The 11,885-nt window shown below is 60.4% G+C and overlaps 1 protein-coding gene across 1 annotated transcript; it reads right to left on the bottom strand.

Annotated features, from left to right (window-relative positions):
- Positions 1-2,140: 2,140 nt before the first annotated feature.
- On the bottom strand, positions 2,141-7,539 carry DLX3 (distal-less homeobox 3). Its single transcript, XM_010727928.4, has 3 exons — positions 6,946-7,539; positions 5,995-6,185; positions 2,141-4,012 (listed from the first exon to the last, which is right to left on the bottom strand). The coding sequence occupies exons 1-3, from the start codon at positions 7,262-7,264 to the stop codon at positions 3,686-3,688; spliced, it is 837 nt and encodes a 278-aa protein (XP_010726230.3). The 5' UTR covers positions 7,265-7,539; the 3' UTR covers positions 2,141-3,685.
- Positions 7,540-11,885: the final 4,346 nt, after the last annotated feature.

The following is an 11,885-nucleotide window of genomic DNA, read 5'->3' as shown; positions in this document are numbered from 1 at the left end:
CATTGCTGCAGCTGCTCTGCGCTCCTCTCAGTGGGTCGGGAGCATCCTCTGTGGGGCTGGGAGCCCTCAGACAGCCTGCTGCACTCGGGATTAACCCAAAGAGGGGGAGGAAATCCCCTCTGGATGTCCTTCCCCTGGACATGTCGGTGCCCCCCCCTCCCTCCACCTCCACTCTGTGCAGTGCCAGAGCAGCTTTGTGCACCGCACGCTGTGTTCCCTTCCCATCCCCATCACAGCGAGCCGACGTGTCCCCTTCCATCCCATAACCCAACCCAGCACCTCGATGGCCAATGCCACCTCCATCCCACACCGCTGCCACGCGTGGCTCAGCCCAGCGCCAGCGCTGTGCTGGGTGGGGGCAGCGGGTGATGCAACACAGCAGCGTGTTGCAATGGGGCAGGGAGAGCTGGAGGAGGGAGGTTGGGGGGCTGCACGCTGGGGTTTGTGTAGGGACATCAACGGGTGTACGACAGCTTGCATCTGTGGGGCCTGGGAGTTGTGCCCCCACCCTACCTGTGCCCGTTCTGTGGGGTTGGGGTTGTGCCATGTCCCCATCTTGGTGCCATGCGGCGGTGGTGGAGGATGTTTGGGTCTGTCTGTGTAGTGAGGAAGGGGGGTTGTTTTATTTGCAGGCTGTGTGATGGGTGATGGGGGGGGGGGGGGAGGGCAATGGGGTGCTCCCCCTGTGCTGGGTGGTCCCACTTGAGGGAAGATGGAAGAAGGGAGGAATGGGGAAGGATTATCCAGGTCCTTCCTGGGGATCTTGGGCACTTCCAGGCCCTGTGCTGGTGATGCTGCAGGTGGGGAAAGCAGCCAGGAGGCACCACCTGCTGTTCCCACAGATCCCCCCCAGCCCCACAGGGATCCTTCAGGACGAAGCAGTGGGGCAGGAGGGACCACAGCAGAACAGCATCTCTGTGTGCACCCCCAGACTGGGGGGGGGGGGGGGCTCAGCTCTGGGCAAGGATGCACCCATCATTTAGATAACCTACAGAGATGTCATCTTTCCTCTTTCTTTCTCTTTTTTTTTTTCTTCTAAATTAAAACAACAACAACAACAAAACACCAACCACCCCAAAGCACCAGCAGCTCACTGCACGCTGCTCCCTTCCCCCCAACCTCCCCCCCCCCCCCTCACCCCACTCCTGGCAGCCTCTTCCCCCCCTCCCCCCCAAACACAGCTCTGTGTCTCCAGCATGTCTGCCCGCTGCGATGCACACACAGTCCCAACCAACCCCAAACCCAACCCCAAACCCAACCCCAACCCCAAGCACTGGGGGCCAGAGGCTGGCAGCTCCCCTTAACCCTTTGCAGCCATCGGGGTGCCGTTTGGGGATGGATTTGGGGTTGGGGGGGGGGTATGGGCATATTTGAAGTGTCCCCATTGGCCCCACGTGTATCGTTGAGTGGGGACAGCAGTGACCCATGGGCAGAGGGACGTTGGGTGGGGGTGGGGGTCGTGTGGGGAGCGCTGGGGGGACCCCATTATGTGAAGGGTCCCAGAGTGCGTTTGGGGTTTGTTCCCCAAAGCAGAACTGAGAACAGCAGGGTCAGAATGCACTCAGTGAGCAGCAATTCAACCCCCCTCAATTCCCCCCCCCACAAACCAACGCTCTCAAAGAGAGACGCCCATCCCCATCCATCCCCAACATCCCCCCACCACATCCCCAAATCCCCCTCTGGCAAATGGGGCCACCCCCTGCCCACCACCCCAAAGACATCGGTGGGACGCCCTCAGTAAAGCTCAAAGCACTTTTATTCCGAGCACCACCTCAGCCCCCCCCATCCCCACCCCAAAAAGCAGCAGAAGACCCCATACCCACAGAGGAGGAAAGCACACAGCAGAACGGAGCGCTTCGGGTTTGATCAGCTTTATACAAACGAACCTTATGTACACTCTGACCCCCCCACCCCCCCGCACACCCCTATATATATATATAAGGCAACATAAATAAGGTCCTGGGGGCTGTACAACGCAGAGGGACACATCTTTAAAACGGCACTTTTTCCTAAAAAAATAGCGTCGCTCTCTTAAAAAATAGTAAAGTTTTTTTTTTTTTTTGGGGGGGGGGGTTAAGGGGGGCTTTTTTTTGTTTGTTTTTTTGTTTTTGTGTTAAACGCGTGGTGGGTTTCCTTAAAAAATACACCTTCCTCTTCACTGTTAGCTTAAATGACACCGCTGGAGGCACTCTGAGAAAACAGACACTTTGCACAACTTTTCTCTCAAAAATAACTTAAGCTGTTCCCAAACTGTTTAAATATTAAAATATTTTTTTCTCCCCACCCCTTTTTCCCCTTTTTTTAATTTATTTATTTATTTTTAATTATTTTTTTAATTGTTAAATAACCGCCTCGTCGTCTGAGCGCCGTCCCCAGGGTTGGGGTCCTGTGAAGCTGCCCATGGTCCCATGGATCATCCACAGCCCTATGGAACATTCACAGCCCCATAGAGTTCCCACGGCCCTGCGGAGAACCCATGGCCCCATGGAGAACCCACAGCTCTATGGACAACCCACAGCCCCATGGGGAACCCATGGAGAACCCACAGCCCCATGGAGAACCCATGGTACAATGGAGCTCCCACAGCTTCACGGACAACTCACAGCCCCACAGAGAACCCATGGCCCCATGGAGAAACCATAGAGAACCCATGGCCCCATGGAGAACCCACAGCTCTGTGGACAACCCATAGCCCCATGGAGAACTCATGGAGAACCCACAGCCTCATGGAGAACTCATGGAGAACCCATGGTCCAATGGAGCTCCCACAGCTCCACGAGCTCACAGCCCCACAGAGAACTCATGGCCCCATGGAGAAACCATGGAGAACCCATGGCCCCATGGAGTACCCACAGCTCCATGGACAACCCATGGAGAACCCATGGCCCCATGGAGCACCCACAGCTCCATGGAGAACTCACAGCCCCATGGAGAATCCATGGCCCCATGGAGCACCCACAGCCCCATGGAGAACTCACAGAGAGCCCACGGCCTCACAGAGAACCCACGGCCCCCGTGGAGAACCCATAGAGCACCTACAGCCTCATTGCACCATGGAAAACCTATGGAGGACGCATGGCCACGTGGAGAACCCACAACCCCATGGAGAACCCTTGGTCCCATGGAGCACCCAAAGCCCCATGGAGAACCCATGACCCCATAGAACACTCACAGCCCTACGGTGAACCCACACCCCACAGAGAACCCACACCCCATGGAGTACCCATAGTCCACAGACCGCTCTTCATCCCTGCATGGCACTGGATTTTGGGTGCCGTGAGGGCGAGGGGTGTCCCCTGCTCCAGGTGGGGATGGCACCCCGCTTTGGTCCTCATGTCTCCATCCCACACGGCGTCCCACGAGCTCCACAGGGACCCCAAAGTGGGGTGACAGTCACCCAAATGTCTCTCCTGTGGGTGGGGGATGGATGCAGTCGTTGGGGGGGTGGGGGGGGCGGTGGTGGCCCCTGGGCGCAGAGCTCACGAGTTCAACCCTTTGCAGTCCCTGTTGTTCCTGAGATGAGCTGGGAGAGGAGAGGATATAGAAGTGGATATATAGGGGTGTGTGTACACGAGTGTCCTGGAACACTTTAAAAAATAATAATAATAATCGAGGGGGGGGGGGGGGGAGGTGGTGGGGAAGAAAAGGAAAAGAAGGAGTTCTGCACTGTCTCTGCCCCCCACGGTTAGTAGACGGCGCCCGGGTTGGGGGGCGGCCCCGGCGAGGTGTGGTGCATGGTGGTGGGTGGCTGGTGGGGGGCAGCGAGGCTCTGCGGGTGGTACCAGGGGCTGTGCTCCTCCAGGAAGGCGGGCGAGGGGCTGTAGGGCAGCGGCTGTGGGAGGGGGGTCCGTCCCGGCGCGCTGCCGTGCGAGGCACTGTCCCAGACGGCGGGCGATGGGGGGGAGTTGCAGGCCATGGAATCGCTGTTGTTGGGGCTGTGCTCCAATGGCACCTCGCCGTTCTTGTAGAGCTTCTTGAACTTGGAGCGGCGGTTCTGGAACCAGATCTTCACCTGGAGGGGGAGGGATAGGGTGAGAGGACGGTGGATGGCACAGGTGGGGCGGGACAGTGGGATGTGGGGTCCAGGGAACGTAGGAAGGGAATGGTGGTGTGGGGTTGTGGGAAGCCGGCACGCAGCACTGGGAGTCACCTACAGTATGGGTGTCACAGGGACCCCAGACCCATGGGAAGCCACCTGTGATGTGAGCACCATGGGGATCCTAGGTGTGCCATGTGCTATAGGAAGCCACCTATGATATGGGTGTGCCAGGGACCCCAGACCCATGGGAAGGCACCTGTGATGTGGGTGCCATGGGGACCCCAGGTGTGCCATGGGCTATGGGAAGGCACCTGTGATGTGGGTGCCATGGGGACCCCAGACCCCATGGGTGGCTTCCCATGATCTGTGTGCCATGGGGACCCCAGACCCCATGGGAAGGCACCTGTGATGTGGGTGCCATGGGGACCCCAGACCCCATGGGTGGCTTCCCATGATCTGGGTGCCATGGGGACTCCAGACCCCATGGGAAGGCACCTGTGATGTGGGTGCCATGGGGACCCCAGACCCCATGGGTGGCTTCCCATGATCTGGGTGCCATGGGGACCCCAGACCCCATGGGAAGCCACCTGATGTGAGTGCCACAGAGACCCAGCACACACCACGTGCCATAAAGGAGGTCACTCATGATGTTTGTGTCATGGGGACACACCGATGGAAGCCACCTATGATCCGGGTGCCATGGGGACCCCAGGCACAGCACGCACCACGGTGCTGATAATTGCATTTTGGACACCCCAGACACACCGCACGCTGTAGGGGAAGCGATTTACAGAATCAGTGTTGTAGGGACCCCAAAGACACCACAAACCATGGGAAGTCAACACTGAGAGGGGAACCACGGACAACCACCATGGCAAATCAGCTGCAAGGGGAGTATTTTGGAGAGGCGCAACACACCGCACACCTGAGAGCCCATGTTAAGGGTGTCACAGGGGTGTTGTGGGGACAGCACTGAATGTCACCAACGCTGCGGGTGCCATGGGGTCCCTGGACGCGTGGCGTGCAGTTGCCTCTGAGCCGTGGGTGTGAAGCCATCACACCAGGCATCACGGGACACCGGCCCGGCACGTCGGCCGTCGGGAGCGTCCCAGCGTTGGGTGAGGCTGTGAGCCTTTGGGGACGGGGTGCGGGGAGTGGCGGTGTCACCCAAACAGGATGTCCCTCTGGGTGACGCGCTCCGTCAGCCCTTTGCCGAGTTGTCCCCGATTGCTTCATCGCCCAAGGGAGGAGGAGGAAGGTTGAGTTGGGGAGCGCCAGCCAAGGGCGGCACAAGGGCGCCGGCGCCGGCCTGCAGGCAGGGAGGGCACGGGGATGGGATGGGGCGGGTTGTGGGGTGGCTGTCACGCCAGTGAGGTCGGGTTTGTCCCCGTGCCCGGAAAGCCCCGAAAGCGAAGCTTTTGGTCCCGAAGCTGGGAGGAAGATCTGGAAGCGTGGGGAAGGAGAAACCCATTCTTTGTGGAGCTCAACCTGACGTGGCAGCCCACCGACAAGTTCACAGATGTTCCAAATTCCTATTTCTGGGAATGGGAAGCCCACTCAGGGGGCGGGGGGCGATGGAGCTGGGATGGGGGAGTCCTGAGAGCACCGTGCGCAGCCCCCAGCCCTCCCCCAGCAATCTGTCCATGTGGGTGCTGACAGGGAGGGGGTAAAGCCCCACGTCCCCACGCTGCGCTCAGGGGCACACTCCGTCCCCTCCCTCAGCACTGTGGATCAGCTCTGCACGGGGAAACCCGGGGCTCCCTGCACCCTACAAGTGGGGATCGCCCACCCCAGGGCTCCCCACATCCCAGGGGTCCCCCAAATGCTCCCAGCTCCCACCCAAAGGACACCCCTAACTGTGCCGCGCCGACCCCAGACGGATTCGGGGCTCACAGGGTGGGATACAGCCCAGCTCCCAACCCCCAGGTGGGATCGGGGAGGGGGCTCAGCCCTACCTGGGTCTGGGTGAGCCCCAGCTGTGCCGCCAGCTCGGCGCGCTCGGGCAGGGCCAGGTATTGGGCTTTCTGGAAGCGGCGCTGCAGGGCGGCCAGTTGGTAACTGGAGTAGATGGTGCGGGGTTTGCGGATCTTCTTGGGTTTCCCGTTGACCATCCGCACCTCGGGCTCCGGCTCCTCCTTCACCGACACTGCACACGGAGCAGGAGGGTGAGGATGGGGCTGGCAAAGGGTCCCCGTGCAGCCCCCACCCCACAGTAAGCCGGGTCACCCCACTGCATGGCAGCAAAGCAGGGCAGACCCAGCCCTAAACTCTTACTGGGGAGAAATACATCGGGATCCCCACGGAAACACGTTGGGATTTGCTACAGAAATACATTGGGATCCCTATGATGATACATTGAGATTCCTGTAGCAATATACTGGGATTCCCTATGAAAATGCACTGGGATCTGTATAAAAATATTCTGGGATCTCTACAAAAATACATTGGGATCACTACAAAAATACACTGGGATCCACACGAAAATGTACTGGGATCTCTATGGAAATACATTGGGATCCCTGTGGAAATATATTGGGATTGATACAAAAGTATGTTGGGATCACTACAACAACACATTGGGATCACTACAACAACACACTGGGAACCCTACAACAACAAGAAGTTGGGATCCCTACGACGATCCCTATAACAATACATTGGGATTCCCTACGAAAATATACTGGGATCCCCACAACAAGAAGTTGGGAAGCCTATAAGAATATATTGGGATCCCCATGACAGCCAACTGCGATCCCTCCAACGTTCCCTACGACGATTCATCAGGATCCCATGAGACCCCAACCACTGTCCCCATCCTCTGCCACCCAGTCGGGGGGGTCCCCCAGCTTTTCCCACCCGCTCTCCCGACAGAGAACCAACAGAGCTCCCAGCCCACCACCCCATACCTGCATCCTGCGCCGGGAGCTGCTGGTCCCTGAAGTGGCCATACTGCCGGTAGGACGGGCTGTAGGAATAGTCAGATTTGGGGGAATAGGTTCCGCCGGCGCCGATGGAGTTGAGGTTGAATTGGGGATAGGGGTAGTGGGCGACGGGCTGCCCGTAGGACTGGCCGGGGTAGAAGTCGTGCTGGCCGCTGTAATAGCCCAGGTCGGTGACGGAGGACTCGGGAAGCGTCGGGGAGTCCTTGGAGGAGGCATGGCAGCTCAGCGAGCCCGACAGGTCGGTGAGGATGCTGGAGAGTTTCTTGTCGAAGGAGCCGCTCATCGCTGCCGCTCGGGGGGCTGCAGCCCGCCCGGGACCCCCCGCTACCCACAACGTACCCCGATCTGCTCCTGCTGAGAGGCGACCCAAGAGTGTGTGCCCAGAGCTGCGGGCGGCCCTGCTCCAAAGCCTTTAATTAGGGAGCGGGGCAGGGTGGGTGCGCATTCCGATTGGCTCCAGAAATATTGCCTGGGAGGCAAAACAGGCTCCTGCCTCCTGGTTTGGGGTTTGGCTTCTCTCTTTTTTTTTTTTTTTTTTTTTTTTTTTTTTTTTTCCCTTCTCTCAAGAAACAACAAAGAGTGGGTGAAGGAGAGACGGAAGGGATAGGAGCTTGGGGGGGGGGGGGGGGGGGAACAGAGAGGCCATGTGGTTGCTGGGGATCTTTGCACTGGGATCGGGGGTCCCGGGGCCGCTCTGGGGGGTGTTTGTTGGGGAGAAGGGTTGGGGTCAGGGATGAGGTGCCCTTTCCCAACAGTTCCCAGTGTCCCCCTCCATCCCCAGAGCACAGGGTGAACCCCCCTCCATGCCCCACAACTTTCCACCCCTCCCCCCAGCACACTGCACCCGTCTCCCAGCTCTGAACCCTCGCACTGCCCTGAGAGCCCCCCCCGGCCCAGGCCCCAGCACAGCAGTGAGGAGATGGAGGGGGATTTGGGGGGATGGGGGGGAGGTGGGATTGTATTTTGGTGGGGGGGATTCTCCCCTACGCTGGCAGGTCGTCGTCCCTGAGAGCTGCTGGGGGCTCGAGGGCGGGTGGGCAGATGTCTGAGCCCGGCTGCGGCTTTTTGGGGGTTAAAAGAAATGTTGGTGTGTGTGCAACCCCCCTTTCCCCCCCACCCTCCCCCCGCCTTCCCACCTCAGGGCGGCGCGGTGCAATGGCGCCACCTGGTGGCCACCGTGGGGCACTGCAAGGGCAGGAAGGCGAGGGTTCGAATCCCGGCACTGCCGGCAACGGGATGGGATGGGATGGGATGTGGATGGGATGGGATGGGATGGGATGGGATGGGATGGGATGGGATGGGATGGGATGGGATGGGATGGGATGGGATGGGATGGGATGGGATGGGATGGGATGGGATGGGATGGGATGGAAGTGAAACAAAACTAGGACAGGATTAGATGGAAATTTTAGTAGAATAGAATAGAAATAAAATAAATAGAATGAAGTATAACGAATAGAATAGCAAAAGGTGTGAGTAGGAGTGGAGAAGTAGAACGAAATGGAATGGAACAGAATAATGGAAGTATAATAGAAATAGAATAGAAGTAGAATAGAATAGTAGCAGAATAGTGTAGAAGGGGAATCAAATATAAATTGAATAGAGTGAACAAAATTAGTAGGACAAAATTTGAATAGAAGTAGAAAAATGGAATGAAATGGAATAGTGGGAATAGGATAGGATAGGGTTAGATACCTTAGGGGATGGGATGGGGATGGGATGGGGATGGGATGGGATGGGATGGGATGGGATGGGATGGGATGGGATGGGATGGGATGGGATGGGATGTGAGTCCCACGAGCTCTGCTTCGGAGGGCACAGCCAGCCATGGAGGTACAGGTGTGACCCAGACACTGCACGAAGCCCGGGCTCATCTCCCCACATGGGAACTGCAATTTGAACTGGGTGAATTAATTCAGTGAGGACAGAGGTGCTTGGGTGCGGCCCAACCCCGCCGTCTGCCCTCCCCGGAGGATTCCCAAGGAGCTGAGGAGCCGCTGGGACACCCCCAGGTCCGGTCCTGTCCGTCGGTCCGGCCGGGCTGCCGGCGAGGCTGGGTGCCGCTGCGGGACGGATCCTGCAGCAGGAAAAGCCGGTCAGGGAGCTGCGTGTTACGTGCGGCACTGAACCAGTTTGGGACTGGGACGTACTGGTAGCTGCAGACCGGACTGAAGCCCCGCAGTGAGGAGCTCGTGGGGACGGCCGGGGGGATGATGGGGTCCGGTTTGGGTTCTCTGTGCTGACGTGGGGCACCCGGGGGTCTCTGCAAATGTGTGTGTGGGGGGGTCCTGGCAGAGCTGCCCTGGAATCCAAACCCAATATGTCCCCTGTAATCCCCCCCCTCCAGCCCGTGCCCCAATTGGAAACACCGCCCCCTCACACACACTCAATCCCAGCAATGCCCACGAGTCCCCCCGTGTCCTCACGAGTCCCCTCGTGTCCCCACTGCTGTCACACTGCGGGGAGGGGGATGGGGAGGCGGTGTGATGGGGGCGGGTCGTCCCCAATGCCCCCCAGCCTGCAGCATCCTTTATCAGATGGCGCCATCTAGCGGTAGTTAGGGGAATTACATCCCCAAACACTTCCTCTCCCCTTCCCCCCCCACCCGAATTAATCCCCTCGGGGCTGGGGGGCGATAATAGGGTGATAAAACCATCCCTGGGGGGGTAACTCCCCCCAACCCGGCTGTCAGCGGTCTTCCTTTGGGTGCAAACCCCTTTCCTTGGGGTGAGGGAGGGAAATGCCTTTCCTGGGGTGCCACCGCCCCTCCTTTGGGGGTTCCAAGGGAAGCTGGGGGGTCACCCCCCCACAGAGAGGTGCTGCGTTGCGGCGGGGGGGGGGGAGGGCTGAGGGTCCCCTCCACCCCCCACGCAAATCCTTCGACGGGGTTCAACCCGCAGTGTTGGGGACATTTGAGGGGCACTGAGGACATTTGGGGGCTGTGAGCACCTTGAGCAATGGGGCGGGGGGGGGCAAAGGCACGGCACGCGGGCAGGGATCCGGGGGGGGGAACACACGGCTGGGGGCTGTGCTAACAGTGCTGTGCGTGGGATTTGTCCCCTGCTGCCGTCACGCGTTCCGGTGACATCGTGCGGTGCTGGAGAACGGGTGACAGCGGTGCCCGGGGGGGGGGGAGGATGGCGGGTGGGAATTGGGCGGGGGGAGCAGGACATCCTGCGGCCTTTTCCCGTTGGAGGGATGGGTTTCCTGGTACGGGTGGGATTGAGGGCTGCCGGTGACCTCCGTGTGTGGTTGGGGACCAGGTGACACACAGCCACGGCTGGCACCGGGTGGGAGGGACGCGGTGACACCGCAGTCCCCATCCCCAGAGTGTCCCCATCCTCGGTGTGATCCCACCCCCAATGTGACCCCACCCCTAATGTGACCCCATCCCCACTCTGTCCCCATCCCCTGCTCTGCTATCAGGGTTCAGAGCTGACCTCTGCCCTTCCCATGGCAGGGGTCCGCCCGTCCCTTTCCTCCATTCCGTCTGTCCGTCCCGTCCCCACTCCCCCCCCCCATCACGCAGCCCCCACGCGGGGCTCCGGGAGGCTCCGAGCGTCTCCCAGGGCTGGAATTTGGCTCCCGCAACACAAACAAACCTCGGGGCCCCGCGCAGCCTCCGAGAGGGGGGTGGGGGGTCGAGGGGCTACAGAGCGGGGGGTGACACCAAACACCGCAGGACCCAATGGAAGCAACGGGGCCGGGGGGGGGGGGGGGGGATTTGTTCTGGGTTGCCCCCCACACGGGTGGGTTCTCTCGGGGGCCGCTGTCGGGCACAGAGCCCACGGGATGGGAGCCGGCACCGGGCACACAGCCGGCACATTCCCGGCGTTCCGCCGTGGGAGGCCGGGGATTTTCTGCACCCCCCCCCGGTCCCAGCAGCTCCGACTCCCCCTGCAGCGTCCGAGCCCCGCTTCCTCCTGCCTCAGTTTCCCCCACACACTGCAGCGGGACCCCCACCCTCCCACCCCTCCCCATAAGTTTCCAAGCTTGTGTCTATGGGGGGGGTCTCGCTTCTGGGGGGGCAACGCGGGTGGTCCGATCCCTGCCTGCAGGGATTATCCGGGGGGGTTTGGGGGCTGTTCCGTGGAGGTCCCGGTTTGGACGTCGCACGTTGGGGAGCGTCGGCCCGGGGGTCCCGCTGGGGGGGAAGGGGTGCGGGGGGGGGGGCGGGCAGCGCGCGGCAGAGTCTGCGCCTCTTCCTGTGTGTGCAAATCGCTGCGTGTGCACGGCTGTGGCTGCGGGGGGGGGGAGGAGAGGAACGGCGGCGTGCACGCGCCCGCAGTGTGCACACAGCGGGGGGATCGCACGAGCGCGCGCACGGCCAGGTGTGTGCATGCACGGGAGCGCGCACACCCAAGCGCGTGCTCCCACAGTTGTGTGCATGCCGAGGACGACGCTCGTACGTGTGTGCATGCGTACGTGTGTGCACGCAAAGCTGTGTTTCAGCTTGGGAGCGTGCTTGCACGAGACCGTGCACCTACAAGTGTGCAATACACGGAGCGCATGCACACCCAGGTGCACTTTTGCACAGGAGCGTGCATGCACAAGTATGCAACCCAAGTCCAAGTGCACATCCAGGTGTACGTTTGTATGAGTGGCTGCTTGCACACCCAAATGCCAGCCGTGTGTAGCACGCAGGTGTGCAATTTCACGCTCAGCTTTCTGCTCGTGTCCGTGGCAGCGTGCACACAACTGGGTAGAGCGCTGCCGGGTGTGCACGCTTAGGTGTGCCCAGGTGTTCACACTCACCCCGTTGTGCACAAACCCAAGTGCGCGCTTCCACGCCCCTCATTCACTCACTCCCCCACCTACACGCATGCGCGGACCGCCCCCTCCGCAGGTGTGGGCGGGGTGAAGGTGGGGGTACGCGGCCCCTTTAAGGGGGGCGCCCGGAAGAG

The sequence above is a fragment of the Meleagris gallopavo genome, chromosome 29, assembly GCF_905368555.1.
Source record: "Meleagris gallopavo chromosome 29, MGAL_WU_HG_1.1, whole genome shotgun sequence".
NCBI lineage: Eukaryota > Metazoa > Chordata > Aves > Galliformes > Phasianidae > Meleagris > Meleagris gallopavo.
This window is presented reverse-complemented; position numbering and strand designations above follow the sequence as displayed.